Genomic DNA, 19,104 nt, shown 5'->3' with positions numbered 1-19,104 from the left:
ACAATGAAACGGAGCGCAGTGTAACTTCTTTAATGCAATGTTCCTGAACTAATGCGTCTCCCCCCGTGAAGCTGTATAATGACCTCAGCCTTGGCACCACATCAGAGCAGCCACGCTGCTGTCAGGGCCTCAGCACTGCACAGAATGTGAATGTGCTGCTGCTGGTCAGCAGTGCTGATGGACTCTCCCCATGCTGCCGTGCCAAGCTGCCTGCAGGATTTACATGTAAAAGGCGTTTCAGCATTGAGAGACACATCACAGATCAGGCTGTGCGTTTTGAATTATGTCAGAGCCCAGGGAACTCGTCAAACATCAGCTAAATCAAGCCCTAAGTCAAGGCAGGTGTTCCCAAGGGGACAGAACAGCAGGAACCCACCACGGGTGTCAGCCAGTGTGCTCACGTCCTGGGAGCAGCTGCACAGTCCTCCAGCATCGCCGCAGCTGCCTCCAGCACTGTAGAAGCCATCTGGGCGTGCTGTGCTATGGGCTGGGATTTCTGTGCTGCATCCCTGAGGCACAGCACCGGAGTTCATCGTTCGTTATTCACCCCTGCGGTTTGGCACAAATAAATGATAGCTGGAACTAAAATGGTTAGCATTAGGCTTATAAACTTCGAGAGAAAATAGTCATAAGTAGGCAAATTGAAATTAACTGAGCTGAACAACAGGCAAACCAATAGGATTATACAGGGATCACAAAAAGGGACGACTTCATTCTGTTCCATGACCTTTTATGAGGACGAGCGTGGGGAAACACATGAGGCAGAAAAGAAAAGGATCTGAGCTCTAGTTAAATAGCGATAACCAGATGTTGTTAGCAGGTGCTGTAAGCCCAAACAGTGAGATTTTGCTACATGATGTCTCATTTGTCGGAATCAAAACAGCGACTCGGTCTGAGGCCAGAGAGATGCAGGTGGCTGTGCTTCCCAACACTCAGTGCTTTCTCATATGCTCTGGCTGGGATGCAGAAGGAAAGAATTTCTTATCAGCAGACAACTGATCTAAAAATAACTCCCTCAAACAGGCTTTCAAGGTTCTTTTGTAGATAGATATTAAGCAGAAGTAATTCTATGGCTACTAAGACAAATTCTGTTATTAGACATTTGTGGAAGGTTCTTGCTTCACTGTCCAGGGTAGTTTATATTATGGCTGCAATTTACAACAATATTCAAGGCTGCAAACTTGCATGAGCTATTGCTGCTGGCAGCAGCAGCTGCAGTACCTGCTGTATTAGTAGAAACAAAATGAAATGGTTTTGAGTATGAAATATAAAATTGTAATCTTTGCAGTGAATGATAGGGATTTTCATGCGTATCTGTGCATATATAACACCAAAATTGCAGATGTCTCTATTTCTGGAAGACTCTCAACTGATATGGCAACTTTTAAATAAGCCAGGCAGTTGTTTATTTCCTAAAGCTAGTGATGAATCAAGAGTGAAATCTAGATCCAGGTTGATAAATGGACAAATGTTGACTTGGAATAATGTGACTGACTGTAGAGATCACTGGTGGGTCCTCCCAGAATATTTCCTTGATAATCTAGGGAAAGAAGTAACTCACATATTAATGAAACCTTCTGATTGTGCTTTGGCTGTACTCTGGATGAGTTGTGACAAAAAAAGGAAAGCAAGCAACTGGGAATCAATCTGTTTCTTGGAGTTCTTAAAAAATTCATTAAATACGAGAAAAATTAAATTCAACTGGGGAAAATGACAGCCATTCTATCTAAAAGAAAATAACATTCAAGATTTACGTATTTGCTTTTTTGAGGGACAAATATGTAGAGCAGTGATGTGAAGGGCAGAGAAATGGTTGGCTTGCCTGTGCTCACACAGCATCAGACAGGAGGTAATTGTTAATCTCTGTACGACTGCTAGGAGAACGTGTGCTTGTCCAGGTAGCACATTACAACAAACAAGCTGAAGGTCATTCAGTACAGGGCAGAAAGAAAAGTGAGGGGTTTTTGAATAGACATAGAGGGGAAGATTGAAGTGGATCTATATATATAGCTTGGCGAAAGGAGGATCAAGTGGCTGAGAACTTCAGAACTTGCCAACGGTCTATCAGTGGGATGAGCAATAAGAAGGAAGAGGAATTATTTGGGATGTTCTGGGGCAGATGAGTGCTGAAAAGAAGAGATGAAAATATTCTGAACTCAAAGATTAAAACTCTGATACAGAAATGAACTAGACAGTGTAAAATTCTCCCAGGAAACTATTTAAGCCTCTTTGTTTGAAGACTTGGACAGTGTCTTGATTAAATGTATTTCAGCAAGTAATTTATTTCTATTAGCATCAAGACATGACCTTCACACAAACTCCCATTAATTTTGTATTTACCTTATGAAGCGACAGCAGGGACTGGGCTGCCTGTCACTGCCTGGCTTGGGGTGCAGCAAACCCCAAACAACTGCCATTCAGACCCATGACAGGACCTCATACCAGCCCACCCTTCATATGAGTTGTGAGTATCCCCAGAGTCCTTTAAACTCATAGATCAGCTCGAATTAGAATATGAACTAACTCAATTCACTTTATCAATAGCCAACTCTAAATGAGCACAAATCTTAAAGGCAATCTGTCATCCTTTGCTGTTTGTGCATTTGCAGAGCATGACTTTTTAATTTTTTCCAACTCAATTACTTTCTGCTCTGGTATGAATCTCCTTTGTGGGAGCACCCTAATGCTATGTATTTATAACCCAAATCATTTGGGGTGAGTACCAGGAGGTAGCACAAAGCTACACCACCTTTCTGTTGGTTTTGTGTCCTAGGGCAGATGAGGAGATGATTTACACTGACAGGATCCTTTTAAATTTCCAGTGTGTTTTGCCCTGTAGAAATGTCCTGTTTGTTGTTTCTCTCTAGTGGATCCTTTTTTAATGTCAGTATGGGAGTACAGCGTGCCTGAGAGTGAATAATGACTCTAAGATGATTAACATGTTATTATTAAACTATGGGACAATCACCATCCTGTCAAGTGTCAGCGTGTGCCTTTCATCAGCCCCCATCTGACTGCTGCACCCGTGGAGCTGTTTGATCTATGGAGAATATCCTTCATGGTCAGCTGCCAAATATGACTGAGCTACAAGCAGTGTGAGGAAAACAAAGATGGATAAACACTGCTAACTCACCAAAACATGTTACTGTTTTGTACCATTTGGAACAAACCTAAGGTGACTTTTCAGATGGCGAAGTTCTGCCCCTCCTGTTCCTTTGGTGCTACTTTGAGCCAGGGCTTTTCATGGAGCCACATGAGACTGAAGGTAGATAGAGGCAGACTGTGAAGTTCAGACTGCAGTTCACCTGCTGATAGCATTTAATTTCTGCCATCCTGCCACTGTGCCTTTACAGCTGTGAGAGCTGAGGTGCAGGATTAGAGAACAGTGGCTTTTTCCACTGAAAAATTTGTTTGTTTTGTTTTTTGGGTTTTGCCATGGAGCTGGCATTTAATCACTAAGATGTGTCATGCTGCTAAGCTGCATGAGAGCTTGATACACCAAAGGATGCTCCCCTCAGAAAACGCAAAATATTTATGCTGTATATTTTTCCGTTTTAAGATTTTCTGCAGTGATGGCTTTCCTTTTCTCAAGCTAAATAACGCAGTTCCACTAGCAGTGAAGCTCAGTAATTTTTGTACTCTTATCTTTCTTTATAATACTTTTTCCTCTCTCTGATAGTTATTTTAAAGTATGAAGGCAATAAGATGTCAATGTTAAAAGAAAAGGATTTGTAAATGGCACAATGCAAGCTGCCACTATTCCCCATTTTTTGTGGCTTCTAACATAGCCACTAAAGAGACCAAATGTCCGTTTCATCTCTCAGCTGCGTGAGACACAACTTCTGAAGCAGAATAGAAAGGATTATGGCCCGTTTTAGCTACTAACAGGAATATGCTACTGCTCCAAGTCTGCAATTACAGACTATCTTAGACTTCTCACTATAGCCCTCTTGTTTTATTTTAGTAAGTTGTTTTTATTTTAATACCTCATTATTTTTTAATATTTCCATTTGGCCCTACTGTAGACACTATGTATTTTAACCTCTCTTTTCCCTGTCCTACATCCCACCCTTGTTTGTTTTTTGGCTTGGTTTATCTTACTGTTGTCTTGGACAGCAGTTTATTACAAGTGATTTCTCAGACTGTAGGGAGTTTCTGAGCACGTGATGCTGTAACTGTTTCTCTGCAGCCCATCACTCACAAGCAGGAACTGTTGGCTTCAGCTCGGGAAGACTTTCCCCTTCTTATTGGAGCCCAGTTTCTAAAGAAGAAATGTATGGGAGAAACCCTTCTCACACTTTGAAATGTCCAAACCTGTTCTGGGTTGCAGGGACCCAAAGGGCTGTTTGGATGCATTTGAATTTGCTGCTTTTGTAGAAAAAAATGTTCCTCGTGTCTTTGAGAGCTGACCATATGGGCTTGAGATGTTTGCTGGGCCAACCTGCTCCTGGATTACTGAGCTTTTGTTTAAACTGCAGTTGTAGTTGTGCTGTCCAGCATAAACCAAGTCCTACTGCATTTTTTGAAAGCACCATTTTCTTCTAAATTTTCAACTAAATGAAACGTTGTGCTGAAGTTCTCATTAACTCTCGTTGTCAGTGAAGATGCAAATTAGAACTTGACCAGACTGAATTCTGCTTATCAAGATTTTGGTGATGGCTTTTTATAGAGTGTGTGTTGACATTTTGTGCAGATGGGAAATTTAGATTCCTTTCTCCCACTTGCTGTGCTCCTACACATGTACCCACAGTCCCTCATGCATAGAGTTGTCAGTTTCAGGAAGATCGCATCACCACCAATACAAGAGAGGAGTTTTAAAGCCCAGTGTTTTACATTTGTATGTTTATTCTGCACTCACAATCAACCAAGCACAGAGTTACATCTGCAATTAGCTGTGACAGCAAACAATGCCATTTACATATGTAGGAACTTTGTGGCTCGAATTATCATGCTTTCTTAGGGCAGAATTTTCAAAGGTATTTACAAGCTTAACCTACTTGTTTGTTTTTGGAAACAGTGCTTGGCACCATCCTGTGCCTTTAGCTGCCAAATACCTTAAAAACAATTTATTTTTTTTCAGTTTCACAGAAAATATAACAAATAGGAGGAAAAAAGATGAACAGAACACATGATTTTCATTTCAATATCGTCTCAATATCCTGTCATTAGATTTGGAATATATATTTAAAAAAAAAAAAAGATGAATTCTGCCTCTTGCTGTGCTTCAACATAGATCTCTTACTTCAGTGATTTTACCTGCTTGTGCATACAGCTTTCTTTCACATTTGTTGTTTATATTGTTGTTCATTTTTTGTTGTTGTTTCCTTGTTTCTCCATTAGATTTTCATTTGTTGAAGACCTTCTGTTTTCTGTGAATATGTATTTGAGTTGAACTGCCTTAATAAGACACATAGCTGGAGAAAATCAGCAGATGTATATTATTTACATTTCAGCAGCTCCAGCCAAAATGCCTGCACACTGACACTCAATTGCACGGATGTGTTGTGATTAATGCTTTCCTAATTGCAGACAGCAATGCAAGCACAGACATTTTAATGATAGATTTCTGACTCCCGTGGCTGACCCGAAACCTGCTGAAGTCAAAGCCAGCCCTCAAAATCTTCATCCAAAATCCATCAGAAGCACAAAACTTCCCATTAAAATCAGTGGCAGTTGTGGCTGTCACAGCCTTTCTAAATTCTCCCATGAGCAAAACGACAACAGACTTCATTTGCTGCCTGCTATTAAAACTGTTGATGTTTCAAAATGCTGATACAAATTGGAAACCTCTCCTTAAGTTACAAACCAAATGATATTTCTAAATTTCAGAGCAGATACGCTTTTTCTTTTTAATGGAATGTGAATTTACTTGCAAATCAATTCAGCTTTCTGGATTTAATGCTGTGAGGGATTTGCCAAGTGTTTAAAGAAACAAACATAATATGCATACATCAATTTGGCAGTTTGATCTTCTGTGTTGTGGGTTTGGTCTCAGCTTTTCCCAGGTGAGGGGAACACCAAACCTTCTGTCAGAAGACCAATGGATGTCTTTGTTGCACATGAAACTCACTGTTCATGGCTGTTAATTTTGGAAATACATCATCCAGAATACATGGGAATTAACTTCTCTTTCTTTTTGCAAAGCTATTTGTTAGTCATTCTATCTTCAAACAATTCTTATAGGAAATGAAAATTAATTGGACATCATATCAAACCAACTCAGCTTCTCAATTTCAATCAAAGTTTCACCTATGTATGACAACATTCAATTTTAGGTACATTTTGTTTGTTTGCTTTAAATAAAGCTATGCTCATGCATTAAATGCGAGCAAACATGGAGATAATTAATTTGTGGTGAGAAGCTGCCGACTGCTTAACTTTTCATGAGTTGAAACAGTTAATTTATTTTTAAATTTAGTGTATTTTAAATGGTGAGAAATACAAGTGACAACGTAAAGAGGCTGCTGATTAGTTTGCAGCAATGGTACAACTCCCTTCATTGTGAGCAATTAAGAACATAACTTCCAACATTTGTCAGTTGCTCTTTAGCCAGTATTAGAGATGCTGCACACATGGAAGGTTAGGGCAACCGCCTGTGAGATACAAAAAGAAATGGGTAGTTTCAAGAGGAACAGGAAAATTCCATGGGATTCACATTTTCAGAATACTTTATGGACTTTTCTTGAACTTCTTTGAAAAATTCAGATATGGCATACAGCAATTTTGAAAGATGAGAACTGCTGGTGGAATAACTTTACAATGAAAATATGAACACTGCTCTACTGTGGATGAGAGGAGGATAAGAATTGAGAGTTGTATGCTTGAAGTTAAAAGTCTTGTAGTGATTGCTGACTGGAAGTCAAATATTGGCACTGTATTTTGCTATGTGCTGGAACTAAAGTTGTGGGTTGTAAGGAATGATGTACTCTGCTGAGTGGAAAGCTGCAGAGCTGTAATGATTTACTCTAAAACTCTGAAGCCAGAATGACTCCCTTGCTTCAAAGCAGCAGATACCACCAGCGTGCGGACTCTGAGAGGCTGGGGAGTTCATAGGAAGCACAGTGATCAGCCTGCTCAGCTTGCCTTCCGCCGAGTCCCTCATGTACTCGTGTTCCTCATGTACCATGGGAATTTGCTCTGTAGGCAGTATTTCCAGAAACACTGCAAACTGCACAGGTGGGTGTGCACATATTGTCTGTGTCATGGTTATCACTAAATTGCTTAATTGGTGTTCCCGTTAAATAAGTAAATCTTCACTCACGACAGCCTGCTTTTCCACATGCAAGTGAAAAAATATCAGTGTCGGCGTTTCCTTCAGCAACATTTTCAGTTTCACCTGAAGCCTGCCAACGCTCCTCAGTGATCTGCAGACACAGTGCTGCACCAACAGCATGAGCAGTAATCCCTGCAGCCTCACAAAGGCTCAGCAGTGCCTCTGCCTGCAAGTTTGACAGAAATTGCTGAAAGTCGCAGGGGGTGCTCAGTTGACATTTCTTAACTATTATTTCTTCTGTACTCCAGCAGCGCCTAATTGCTCATTCAGAGCCTGGGCAGTTTTCAGGGTCCATCTCTGCATAATTGCAACATGCGACCAAGTATTCTTTGCCTGCACAGTTCCACACATCTGAGATGTGCAAAGACCGGGACACCACAGCCAGGTGCCCAGCATACCTCCATGAGTCTCCACTGAAACCTTACTATCTCTCACAGACCATGCCAAAGTTGGATTTAGGATGAACGTATTAAAAAGGGAAATGCTTGAATGTGCACAGCCTGGGTTGCACAGCCACTCAGTGTGGTGTTGTTTTCACACCGCCTCCATCATAATTTGGTGGTTCTGTCTGCAGACATTGTGTTTTTCACAAAGGAGAGCTGCTAGCTGGCTAGCAATTATTTTGCACTGAACATCCCTCCCCCATTCTTGAACTAAAATAGTATCTCGGCTATCACATCAGCTTTGAACAAACCCTTTGCTGTCTCATAAATGATCAGAAAGGTTGGGCAGCAGGACTACTTCAGGCAGAGCCTTCCCAAAAACAAGTCCAAGAAAACATTTGGGAGCACAGCTCTTCATGTTAGTTGTCATCAATAACATTAATTTCATCTTCTTTAGTCGAAAGAATAAATTTAGCTGAACATTTCACTCCCATTTGGAGAAGGCTAAAATTTACCTTAAATCTGCTCAAACTTTGCAGAAAATAACACTTTGAAAAGCATGATCTTGGGAGATCTTTCTGTCATGATAAAATGTGCTTCTTGACACAAAATCCTTTCTTCTCTGCAATTTTCTTGTAAGCTTTACCACTGATATACCTGGGAACACGAAAAAGCAGCTTGACCTTGTTGCATTCAAGCTGTGCTTACTGGAGTTTGATGAAAATCTGCTTAGTGTTTCACATATCCGCTTTAAAATTCTTTCATGCTGATCAGGTTTTGGGTTGTTCACTGTAAGCTGGACCCTAGGTTCAAAGGTAGCCTGGTGTGAAAATATAAGCTCTGTGTTGAAAGAGCTGCAGGGTACATGATCTTAGAAGCAGCCTTTTACCGTGCAGTGAGCTAAGCTGTCAGAAAATTTACATCTAACTCGTTTGGCCAAGGCTGGTTTCAGAGTGCCTGGAATGCTGCTCTGTCATGTCTGTAACTTGTTCCTGCAGGAGCAGGGATGTCGTGCACAACTCTGCCTTTGTTCAGCAAGGGAGGAAGCACTACTTATTCAGGCAGTTCTAGAAGTCAACAGAACTGAGGATTGCATGCCCCAGCCCTGGGCCCTGGAATCTCTTACGCTGTGTGCATACCCACATTTGTTCCATACTGTCCCATTTAATGTTAACCTAACTGAAATGTGATGGCTGCTGTATCCTCCTATCCCAAGCATTTCCTATCAGCTAACTGAAGAAAAACAAGCAAAATATGGGGGGAAAAAGACCCACCTCTAAGAACATACAGGGATTTTTAATAGCACAGCAAATATCCAGGCAATAGCCCATGACAAGAAAGGACAGCACGGGCTTGCGTACATCCTGAGTGTGACGGAACTGTGTACAGAAGGTTCTTGGTAGCCATGCTTTGCTTTGGATTTCATTCCTATAATCTGAAAATGAAGAAAGAAAATGATGAGTTCATGCTCCTACAGCCTGCTATTGCAAAGCTATTTCCAAAGGTGGAATTATACAGTGCGTGTTTTGCACATCTGATTAAGGTGATTTAAGAATTTGTTGGGCCCAGGTAAAATCTAGTATAGCTAATTATACGCTGGGCTGCGTTGTTTTGTTGACACACTGTCTCTAAGGCAGATGTCCCTGTGCAATGATGGTAGCATGGAGACAAAATGGTCTGCTTAAATATGAAATTAACACTCACGTTGAGGGGCAACCAGATGCAGTCTGTGGATCGGCAGTTTGAATTGCTCGATTTCCTAAACTGCAATTGATTTCTGCTGACAGAAGAAAAGGTCTGTAGGAAAAGTCCGTAACACGTGGGGTTCAGCTCTAGCCGTGCACCACACTTTTACACCTATGTGTATCTGCATACCGCACAGGCGAAACGCTTACGAAAGCAAAGTTTGTGCTGCAAACAGTTTTTATTGCTCGCTCTTTGCATTTGCTAAGAAGCACAGATCGACTTCCCGGACAGCGGAGCTCAGCCCCGCCCCGACAGCAGCCCCGCTCAGGCTGCAGCCCACGTGCAGCCGCTGTTCCCATGCAGCCCCCCGAGCCCGGCCCGGCAGCGGCCCCTGGCGGCCCGCCGCTGCTGCCGCCGCTCCCTGAGCGCTGCCGGCTCGGGCGGAGCGCACGAAGCCCCTGCCTTTCTGGCAGGTTTGTTTCTATTTTCCGTCCTGCTGCCGGGGCACCCAACGTAGGGCCCCCGGCCCGCCGCACCGCTTCGCTCAGAGCGGCCGCCGGAGTCCTCCCGCCAGCCAGGGGGCGCTGATGCTGCCACGTCCCGCTCTTCGTCCCGGCCTCTCCTACCCGGCACTACGCGTGCGCCTTGCCCTGCGCTCTCCCTTCCGCTTCCGGTCCTGGCGGAGGCGGCGCTATGGAGCGGGAGTTGCTGCGCCAGGTGCTGAGCTACCATGGCCCCTCGCTCCTCGCCTTACTTCGCTCCGAGCAGCACGACAACCCCGACTTCCGCGGGCTGCTGCCGCCCCCCGGGACCGTCTTCGAGCCGCCCCGCGGGGCCCCCCGCTCTCCGTCCGCCTGGTGAGGGATCGCAGGGGCGGTTAGGGGCGGCGGGAGAGCCTGGAGGGGCGCGGGGCCGTTCTCAGCTCGCTCTCCTCCCCTCAGGGCCGAGGAAGACGCGGAGCTCGACGCCGAGATACAGCGCTTCATCGCCAAAAAGGCGGACCTACTCTTTGCTCAGTCGTGGAAACCCAATGGTCCTATTGCCGACAACATTGAAGAAAATGAAGGTGAGGGCCAGTTCCTGGCACCACGCAGCACCACCCGAACCTTACATCTGCGAGCGTTGTCCAAACACCTGCTGAACTGCAGCAGCTCGGGGCTGTGCCCCTGCCCTGGCAGTCTGTTCTGTGCCCACCACCCTCCAGTGAGGAACCTTCCCTTAATTCACCCTCCCCTCACACAGCTCGTTGCTGTTCCCTCGGGTTCTGTTGCTGTCACCAGACAGCAGAGTTCAGCACTGCCCCTCCACACCCTTTCAGGAACTGTGGGCTGCATTGAGGCCTTTCTTCTGCTCTGGGCCGAAAAAGCCAAGGCACCTCAGTCATTTGTTATACATCTTGTTCTCTAGGCTCTTCCTCCTCTTTGTAGTCCTTCCTTGAACTCTCTCTAACAGATTTATGCCCTTCCTGTATTGTGGTGCCCTGAACTGCTCACTGTGCTCCAGGTATATTTAGAAGCCCAGATAAAATTTTTTGCTTTTACATTTTCTGGTCTATGCATAAACTTTTGCTGCTATAAATGAATCAGGTTTTAAAGCATTCTGCTGTTTTGAAGCATTTTGTGCTTTCAGGCTGTAATGTGGTCATTTTGGAACTGTGAATGTCTCCTGTGTTGCAGAGTATTATGCTGTGATGCCTCCCTTGGAGCAGTTCATGGAGGTTCCTGGGGAAATCAGGAGAGAGTTATTTTTTCGAGACATCGAACGTGGAGACATCGTGATTGGGAGGATTACTTCCATTCGTGAATTTGGCTTTTTCATGGTGTTGATGTGTCTGGGAAGTGGTTTCATACGGCAGATTGATGACTTACAAATCAGTGTAAGATTTGACTGTGATCGTTTTACGGGTTTACATTGTATCTCATAATGCAGTGGTACAAGTAAAGGTGAATCTGAGCTTTGAGGCAGGGAGTGGTAATTGAATTTGTGGACAACTCATGATTTTATGATGCTTTGGCTGAGTCAACAAGCACTTTCATTATACTCCATGCTCAAAATGTGTTACTTGAGAGTGGAAATGTTCATTATCTATGGATTCATAAATTGTAATTTGAGCCAAGCCATGCATTCAATTATTATGACTTTCATGTGTGGGAAGATTAAACTTACATTCCTCCATCTTAATTTTGCGGAGCTAAAAAGCCTGGTTTTGTTCAAATGCTTTTATGTAAGCATGTGTGGTGGCTTTGATGTTGTTAGCACATGTTTTACTTCAGGGAGATAAGAGTTTCCATTTTTAAAAAAGTTCATGTACACATGGAGTGTTCTTACTTTATATATAATGTGTGTTGAAAGATTGTTGAGCAGATGAAGTTGTGAGTCAATGGCAGTAACATGGAAAATTCTGTAATGCAGCCAATTTAGCTCTGTAATTAAACCTCTTTTTTTTTTTATGTTATTCCAACTTTCCTGTATTGTAGGCTCTTTGTCCACTGAGAGATGTGCCTTCTCAAACCAACCATGGAGATCCTTTATCTTATTATCAAGCTGGAGATCTTATTCGAGGCAAGTAGCTGCGAGTGTAATTAGGAATCAGTTTCACTTTTGGGATCTTTGTGCTTTGTCCTAACTTGAATTGTTTCTGTAGCGGCTGTTAAGGATGTCGATCGATACCACGAGAAGATCACGTTATCACTCTACAGCTCAGCTCTTCCACCCAATCTTTCTAGTACAAAACTAGGAGTAATTGCCACTGAGGACTTGCCCTTACATTATAGGTAAGAATATGCTGTCCAGGCTTTCTAACTAAAAATATTCAGCTTGTCTGAAGAGTGTCTTTGATAGAATGTCCTTGAAACTTGTCAGGATTGTTTCCAATTTAATTTGGTAACTGCAGTCTTTTTGTTGGTCTTTGCTGTCACTTACATTTTTCTAGATTTATCAGCTGTAGTTGATTTTTCACTGTCTGTCCCAGAATGCAAGAAAAGCAAAAAGCAAATGAAGTTACATTTGCTAAATGCAGAACTGAAGGTATCTGCCATTGTAAAACTGCTTTACTTTTTACTGTTTTTGTTGTTATCGTGACTCTGGGACTGAAATATTGAACTCCTTAAAATTTACTTTGGCGGGAAGCTCCTTGCTGTCTCTGCCACTTTCAGTATAGCTGAACAGTAGGAAAACTTATGCCTGTAGAAATAAGTGGCTTGTACGCCCATGCTGACAGTGCTGCTTACATCTTCTGAGCATAACATTCAGTGTCGTGTGCATCCGTGTTGTTCTGTGTATGCTGGTGCTTTCTGAAGGCGAAGCTTGGAAGTTGCAAAAACAGGAGAGACATTTGAAGAGGTGTTGCATCGTTCCCCGGGATTTGCAAATCCGTCATTAATTGAATATTTAACAGAAAAACTAGGAATAAGTGAATCAAATCCACCATCTTTGATGAGAAGTCTACAAATGTAAGTGATTTTTACCTTGTTCCTACCTGTAGCTTTGTTATTCTAATCCCAATGTAGATATGAGTGGAAGTCATAGACGCTGGTACTTCAACCATTCTTATTTCAGTTTCCATGACTGCAGCTTCTGTGTCCTTTAATATTTTAAAGGCAAGCTCCTCTGGAGTAAGAAATTAGTATTTAAAATTGTTTGAGTGAGACGTGTCCCCAAGCATGTTTGATGCCAAGGCTGTAGCGGGTTGTTATTTCAATCTCGTTAATGTCTTTGGATTGAAATGCATGATGATTTTTAGTAAGTAAAATAAACTTAAGACATGTGTATGTATGTATTGGTATCATACACCCCAAGGTAGATGTGAATATGATATATATATATATATATATTTTAAATGTGCTGTAGCCATGTTGCAGTGTTAGAACAGTTTGGGAAAAGTGGACCCAGAAAAAATAAGTCCTGACTGAGGGAGGGAAGCAATGTGTTGTAAAAGTAATAGTTTAGCTTATTTCAAATGCATTGCGTATTATAATTTTAATGTTACAGAGTTAAAAGGCAACTTTAACTTTTATTATTGTTATTTTTAAAGGAAAAATATTGATGAAGAAGATTTTGCCCCTGCATTGAGGAAAAAGCAGTCTGAATCTTGGGCCCTGAATTGGTATGCAGTATGCTGATTTCTTTTCAGAGGTTGTTGTAAGATTAGGTTAGGCTACAGCTCTATTTCCTGAAGGAAAATACCCATTGAACCAGTTTTTCCACAGCACACACTTCAATTTTTTGTTGAAATACTTCTTTTGAATTACTAGGTGTGAGGGGGGAAAAATGGGGATGAGTATTTACTATTTCTGAATTCTATGCTAGCAAAACATTTTTTCTTAAAACAGTAGTATGTAGCAGCTTCAATTAAATACACGAAAGATTATTTACCGTGACAGATCTTATCTTAAATTACAAATAATAGTGTCTAAAGAAAGTTCTGAAATTTAATTCATGTAATTTACCTTCTAATAAGTTAATTGCTTGCATGGAGCACTAATTCCTGTATTATTGGCAGTAAAAAATTTGTAGCCTTACCATAATGATGTTTTTATAAATACTTTTCTCTAGCGTGAAGGCAGGGGTTGATTGCTTCAAGGATGGGCGCCACGTGGAAGCCATGAATGAGTACAACAAGGCTTTGGAAATAGATCCACAGAATGTTGAAGCTTTGGTAGCTCGTGGGGCTCTGTAAGTCTGCTTGTCTCATTGGATTTCCTACTTTGTGAAAGAAAAACATTGTTAAAGCCTGTGCAACTTTTGTGTTGCTGTAGGTACGCAACTAAAGGAAGTCTGAACAAAGCCATAAGTGATTTTGAAATTGCTTTAGAAAACTGTCCTACACACAGGAATGCGAGGAAGTACCTCTGTCAGACACTTGTGGAAAGAGGCGAGCAGTAAGTGTAGTTAGCATTATATTTCTGTTTGGCTGAGAATAATTTTCTTACAGTATTTTTTAATATGGCCCTAGTTGGGGCACAGATTGGCGCCTGACCTTCCTGGGTATTTATATGTTGGAAATACAGCTGCTGTGGGTTTACATTTACTGCTGTGTCCTAGTTATAACTTTTGCAAAATAGTTAAGATTCAATTCTTGATATCTTTCCACAGGCAGGGTGCCAGGCTCGTTTAAAGTGCTGTGAAATGGCTGAAGACATTCCCATGTGTATAGGAATGTTGACTCTCTTATGTATAGAGGAATATATATTCCCATATATATCTGTATATATTTTTATGAAATTATTTGTAACAAAATCATGTTTTGTCACTTCTGTGACATATTTGTCAGCCTCTGCAACAGAAGAATTAACTTTGGAGTACTCGGGAATAGGTTTCTTAGAATCTGCATTAAGAAGAGACACATTATTTTTGAAACTGGAATTGAAATTATACAGAGTATTATTTCTAACGATGACCAGGACATGAGGAGATACAAATTAACTGTATATGCTTCATCATTTAAATGTTAGGTTGGAAGAGGAAGACAAACTAATAAATGCTGAGAGTTACTATAAAAAAGCCTTAAGTTTGGATGAGACTTTTCAAGAAGCAGAAGAGGCCTTAACAAAAGTCCGTAAGCGTATACAGGTGATTCTTTACTTTCTCTTCATATAACTCAATTAAAATAAATACTATAAATAGCAATATAATAAATCATCATAATAATTATAAATAAAAATCATTTTAAGTCTTCTGAACAGAGAGGCTTGACAGTGATGCTTTGTCTTGCTCTCTGCTTCCCTTCTCCATAGTAAATCTTTTATAGTGAGCATTATGGCTGTACCTACCAGAAGAGAGGTACCTCTTGATGACTCCACTGTTTTGAACAGAGTAGTGAAAAAATGCCAAACAGTGGAGGTGGGAAAAGAGGATAAAACCATTAAGCTTAGGTAAAACCAGCCAAAGTGCAGGAAGATTTCAAGGGGGGAATCTGTAGGTGATTTAAAGGAAAAGAGTGGGCTGGGAGGATGGGCAGATGATTTTGAAAATCTTAGCTATCTTTTTCCTCCCTTCCCTTGCACACAGCATGTTTCCCAGGTGAGCCCTGGTTAATCTTTTTGCTAATCTGTTGTCTTTTTTTTTTTCTTCTTCCCCATTTTCCTTTTATTTATCTCCTTTACTTGTATTGTCTTCCAGGGAGGATCATAGTAAGATAAAGCACTGAGGGGCAGGCTTGGTGTGTTCTATGCTTTGCATATTATGAAGTAAAGAGACTCAGGCAGGTGGCCTCAGTTGATGCTTCTTCAGTTGGTGAAGCCATAATGCTGACAGGTTGCTTTGAGAGAAGGGAAAGAGGATCTACGACAACCTTTTTAATAAAACTGAGCTGCAGTATAGATAAACTGTTGTATGGTATTTGAGCACTATCTATGTTTGGCTGCCGTAGAAAGATCTTAAAGCCTTGGTTAAAATGAAGAATATTTGTAGCAAGTAGGAAATACTTCATTTTCTTTCAGCATTTTGTAATTCTGGCATTATGGTCATTGATGCAGCAGGTAAACATAACGTGGGCTGTTTCTTTCGCTTGCATAGCCGTATCTTCTATTAAGGGTTTCCTTTATTGTATCTGTTATGACTACTGCTAAGTTTTGAGAATCACCAGACTTGCTTCTTTTTCTGAATAGAGCTGCTCTTTAGGGGTGTAGATTGCAGAAGTCTGATCCTTACTAGATTTTAATAGGCTTGTCTTATTCGTCTGATAATCACAATCTTGCATTTATATGCATTTGAATATGCAAGTCTGGTACTGTCACTGTTGTGTTAGGATGGCTGAAACAACACCCAAGTGTGTTTTCCTGTAATACTGATTATGTGTTTTTCTTCAATGCATTTTCTTCTGAATTGGACCATTGTTGCTGTATCTGACATCTGGTGCTGCTCATCACCAACAAACCCTTGGAACATGATTTCTTACGTAAACTATGCATCAAACTGGTCTGTGAAATTGTTACAAAATGGTTTGTATGCAAACATGGCCAACTTAAACACATTTTACAATGGGCTCTGCCATACTTTACTTGTAAACTGCAATAACAATATTTCCCCTCCAATCTTTTTTTTTGTTTTAATATTTTCTTTTTCTTTTTCTTTTTTTTTTTTTTTTTTTTTTTTTAACATTTTCCTGCTCTCTTCCTCCACACTGCTAACACTGTGTTCTTCTTGCATATGCTCTCTATACCCTTTGGACCACGTGTTTCGTGGTGTGCTGGATCACGGGTCCACTGCAATGGTTGGTCAAATACATTCCCAATGGATAAAAAACTGCGATATGGTCATTAACAAAAACCTGATCATAACAATGGCCAATGCCAAACTTCTTATTAACTGTCAATCTGGGAATCCTGGTAAAACATCCGTGCTGTAACTATATATTTGAATGGCGTTGGGGGCATGGGGAAAACTTTAACTTTTAATTAACACTTTTAATGAATTTTTTTTTATGATGTTTGGGTTCAAAAAAGAAATCTTTGGAATTGAGGGAGAAACAAGCTGCAAAAGAAGAGAGAGAGAAAGAAAAGCAAGTAGAAACAAGTGCAGAAAAATTGCGTAAGCTTTTAAAAGAGGAAAAAAGGTAACCTTTGTTGATTCAGTACTGATTCTTGAGCATATTAAGCCAGAATGTGAGCTCTTTTTTTCTATTAGAGAAAGCATCCCAAACCAGTAAGTTACAAACTGTTAAGGGGCCCACTGTAAATTCTAGAGTTTCTGACAGCTAATGCACGAGCTAAATGAAGAAAAATCACAATACATAAAGCAACACAGCTCCATGGTTGTGTCCCAACCGCATGCTTTTAACATGGGCTGATGAAAAATGAGCTCTGACGTGAGCAGTCTACTAAATTTTGAGTCATTATCTGCATCCTGTTATTATTTCAACATTAGCCATTGAATAGGCCTTACGATTTTAAAAAGAGAAGGGCAGCAAGTGCATGTAAGTCCATGTATAATCGATTTTCAAATGAACTATGTAATGGTAGCATTTGTTAGTTACACAGCCTTTTATTGAACAGATGTTTACAAATACTTTGTAAGACTTTGTAAAGTATTGAAGCGCAGTGCTGTATTGAACAGGACACACTTTGTGATACATTGTTCAGTGGATTTAATCTTAATTCTTTTGGTAAAGAAATGACATTTTAAAGTGTCTTGCTAAGACAGGCCCAGTTTCTGTTCATGCCTTACAGTCCAATCTCAGCCAGACTATGGGGAGTGCAGAACTGTTTTCTAGATAAAATCTTTGCCTAATGCTGAAGATTACCTCACAGGTTAATTGTATTTTTAGGTTGAAGAAGAAAAGGAAAAGATCAGCTTCCTCCTCCTCCTCCTCCTCTTCATCCTCTTCTTCATCCTCAACCGATTCTTCATCCGATGCATCAATTTCTTCCTCCTCTTCCTCTGATCACAAGAAACGCAAGAAAAAGCATCGGAATAGATCAGAGTCATCCCATAGCTCCAAAAAACGCTCTTCCAGAGCTTCCTCACATTATAAAGATCAGATTAGGAAAGAGGAGTGGTATTCACCTCCAGCTGATACCTCCGCCTCCTTCCTTAACCAAAATTTTGAAATGGAGAAACTGCTGGAAAGGCAGGACAGCTTAGTATGTCCAAAAACAGAGGTAAGAGAGAAAGACAGACACTGTTCTCTGTCGAGGACTTCAGGTGATGATGAAGACACTTTTGGAGGTAGGTCTGAAGATTCAAGAGATTCTTGTAGTTCCAAAACTCAGGCAAGTACTAGCAAAACCGAAAGATACCATAAAACAGACAGATTTTTCTCCAGTAGAAGGGGATATTCAGGTTCATGTTATAAGTCAGATGATAAAAGCAGGATGCATTACTTTAGGAGGTCGGAATGGGATGCAGAAGGGAGAAGAGAACACTATAAAAAGCACGGCTGGGGTCAGGACAGGTATTACATGTCACCAGCAGGGTCTGACTATTCTGGCAAGTCAATGGGAAAGTACAGATCATATTCTGGCACTCCTTTACATGAAGGTGATAAACTTTATGACAGTGATAGGCAGGAGTTAACTCAGCATAGAAATGAAAGTGGGCGTAAGAACAGGGAAAGAAGTTATGAGGAGATGAATAAAACAAAGGAACCAGACGGGGAATCTACTTTAAATGATACAGGACAAACAGAAGGCGGCACTAAAAGAAACCTGCCCCAGAACTTAGTTAACATATTCAATCAGATTGCTGAGTTTGAGCGGGAAAAAGGAAGTAAGCAGAAGAAACAGCAAAATACATAAGAAAATGCTTTCTGTTGGATGTAGTTATGCATTTTTATCTGGGCTTCTTTGAAGGGAACACACACATGAAAAATGACAAGCAGAATTTCTTGTCTTGCAGAATGTCAAAGAGTTCTTAAGGTAAAGATTTTTGTGGTGGAAAGAGATGCAGTGATACCTTACATAAGATATTGATTATTATTTAGAATCAAATTTTCTTATCCTCTCAAGATGTTCCTGTACAGTATGCTTTGTGTGATGGAATGAAATCATTTGATTCTCTTGGACTGTGGCTGTGGAACTTCCATCAAATACACTTTAACAGCAGGAATTTGTTTTTTGTTTTTCTTCCCCTGGGATACAACTGACTATTGCTTCAAGCTTTAACTTCCAGCCATTGAAGGTGGAATACTAAATTAAATTCATATGCCATCAACATATATAACTCGTTTGATCAATAAATTTTCTTAATTTTGTGTCTTGGTTTTTTGTTACTGTTGCTGGGCTATTTGATAGAGGTGCAGTGGTTATTTTATGTGCAGCTCTA

General features: G+C 40.9%; 1 protein-coding gene across 2 annotated transcripts in view; it reads left to right on the top strand.

Moving 5' to 3' along the window:
* TTC14 (tetratricopeptide repeat domain 14) overlaps nucleotides 1–19,033 on the top strand; it is a 60,390-nt gene extending 41,357 nt beyond the window's left edge. Inside the window, exons 1-12 of one of the 2 annotated variants that reach the window (XM_052687121.1) lie at nucleotides 10,001–10,199; nucleotides 10,284–10,408; nucleotides 11,019–11,218; nucleotides 11,820–11,904; nucleotides 11,987–12,116; nucleotides 12,642–12,794; nucleotides 13,376–13,447; nucleotides 13,897–14,016; nucleotides 14,100–14,222; nucleotides 14,796–14,913; nucleotides 16,788–16,897; nucleotides 17,609–19,033. In XM_052687121.1, the coding sequence (XP_052543081.1) occupies nucleotides 10,036–10,199; nucleotides 10,284–10,408; nucleotides 11,019–11,218; nucleotides 11,820–11,904; nucleotides 11,987–12,116; nucleotides 12,642–12,794; nucleotides 13,376–13,447; nucleotides 13,897–14,016; nucleotides 14,100–14,222; nucleotides 14,796–14,913; nucleotides 16,788–16,897; nucleotides 17,609–18,578 (2,370 nt within the window). In that variant the 5' untranslated portion in view covers nucleotides 10,001–10,035 and the 3' untranslated portion in view covers nucleotides 18,579–19,033. Of the gene's footprint in view, nucleotides 1–10,000; nucleotides 10,200–10,283; nucleotides 10,409–11,018; nucleotides 11,219–11,819; nucleotides 11,905–11,986; nucleotides 12,117–12,641; nucleotides 12,795–13,375; nucleotides 13,448–13,896; nucleotides 14,017–14,099; nucleotides 14,223–14,795; nucleotides 14,914–16,787; nucleotides 16,898–17,608 lie in introns of those variants that run through there. The other variant, XM_052687122.1, reaches the window with a different exon arrangement.
* Nucleotides 19,034–19,104: the final 71 nt, after the last annotated feature.

Source organism: Tympanuchus pallidicinctus, unplaced genomic scaffold (assembly GCF_026119805.1).
Source record: "Tympanuchus pallidicinctus isolate F22 unplaced genomic scaffold, pur_lepc_1.0 scaffold22, whole genome shotgun sequence".
Lineage (NCBI taxonomy): Eukaryota > Metazoa > Chordata > Aves > Galliformes > Phasianidae > Tympanuchus > Tympanuchus pallidicinctus.
This window is presented reverse-complemented; position numbering and strand designations above follow the sequence as displayed.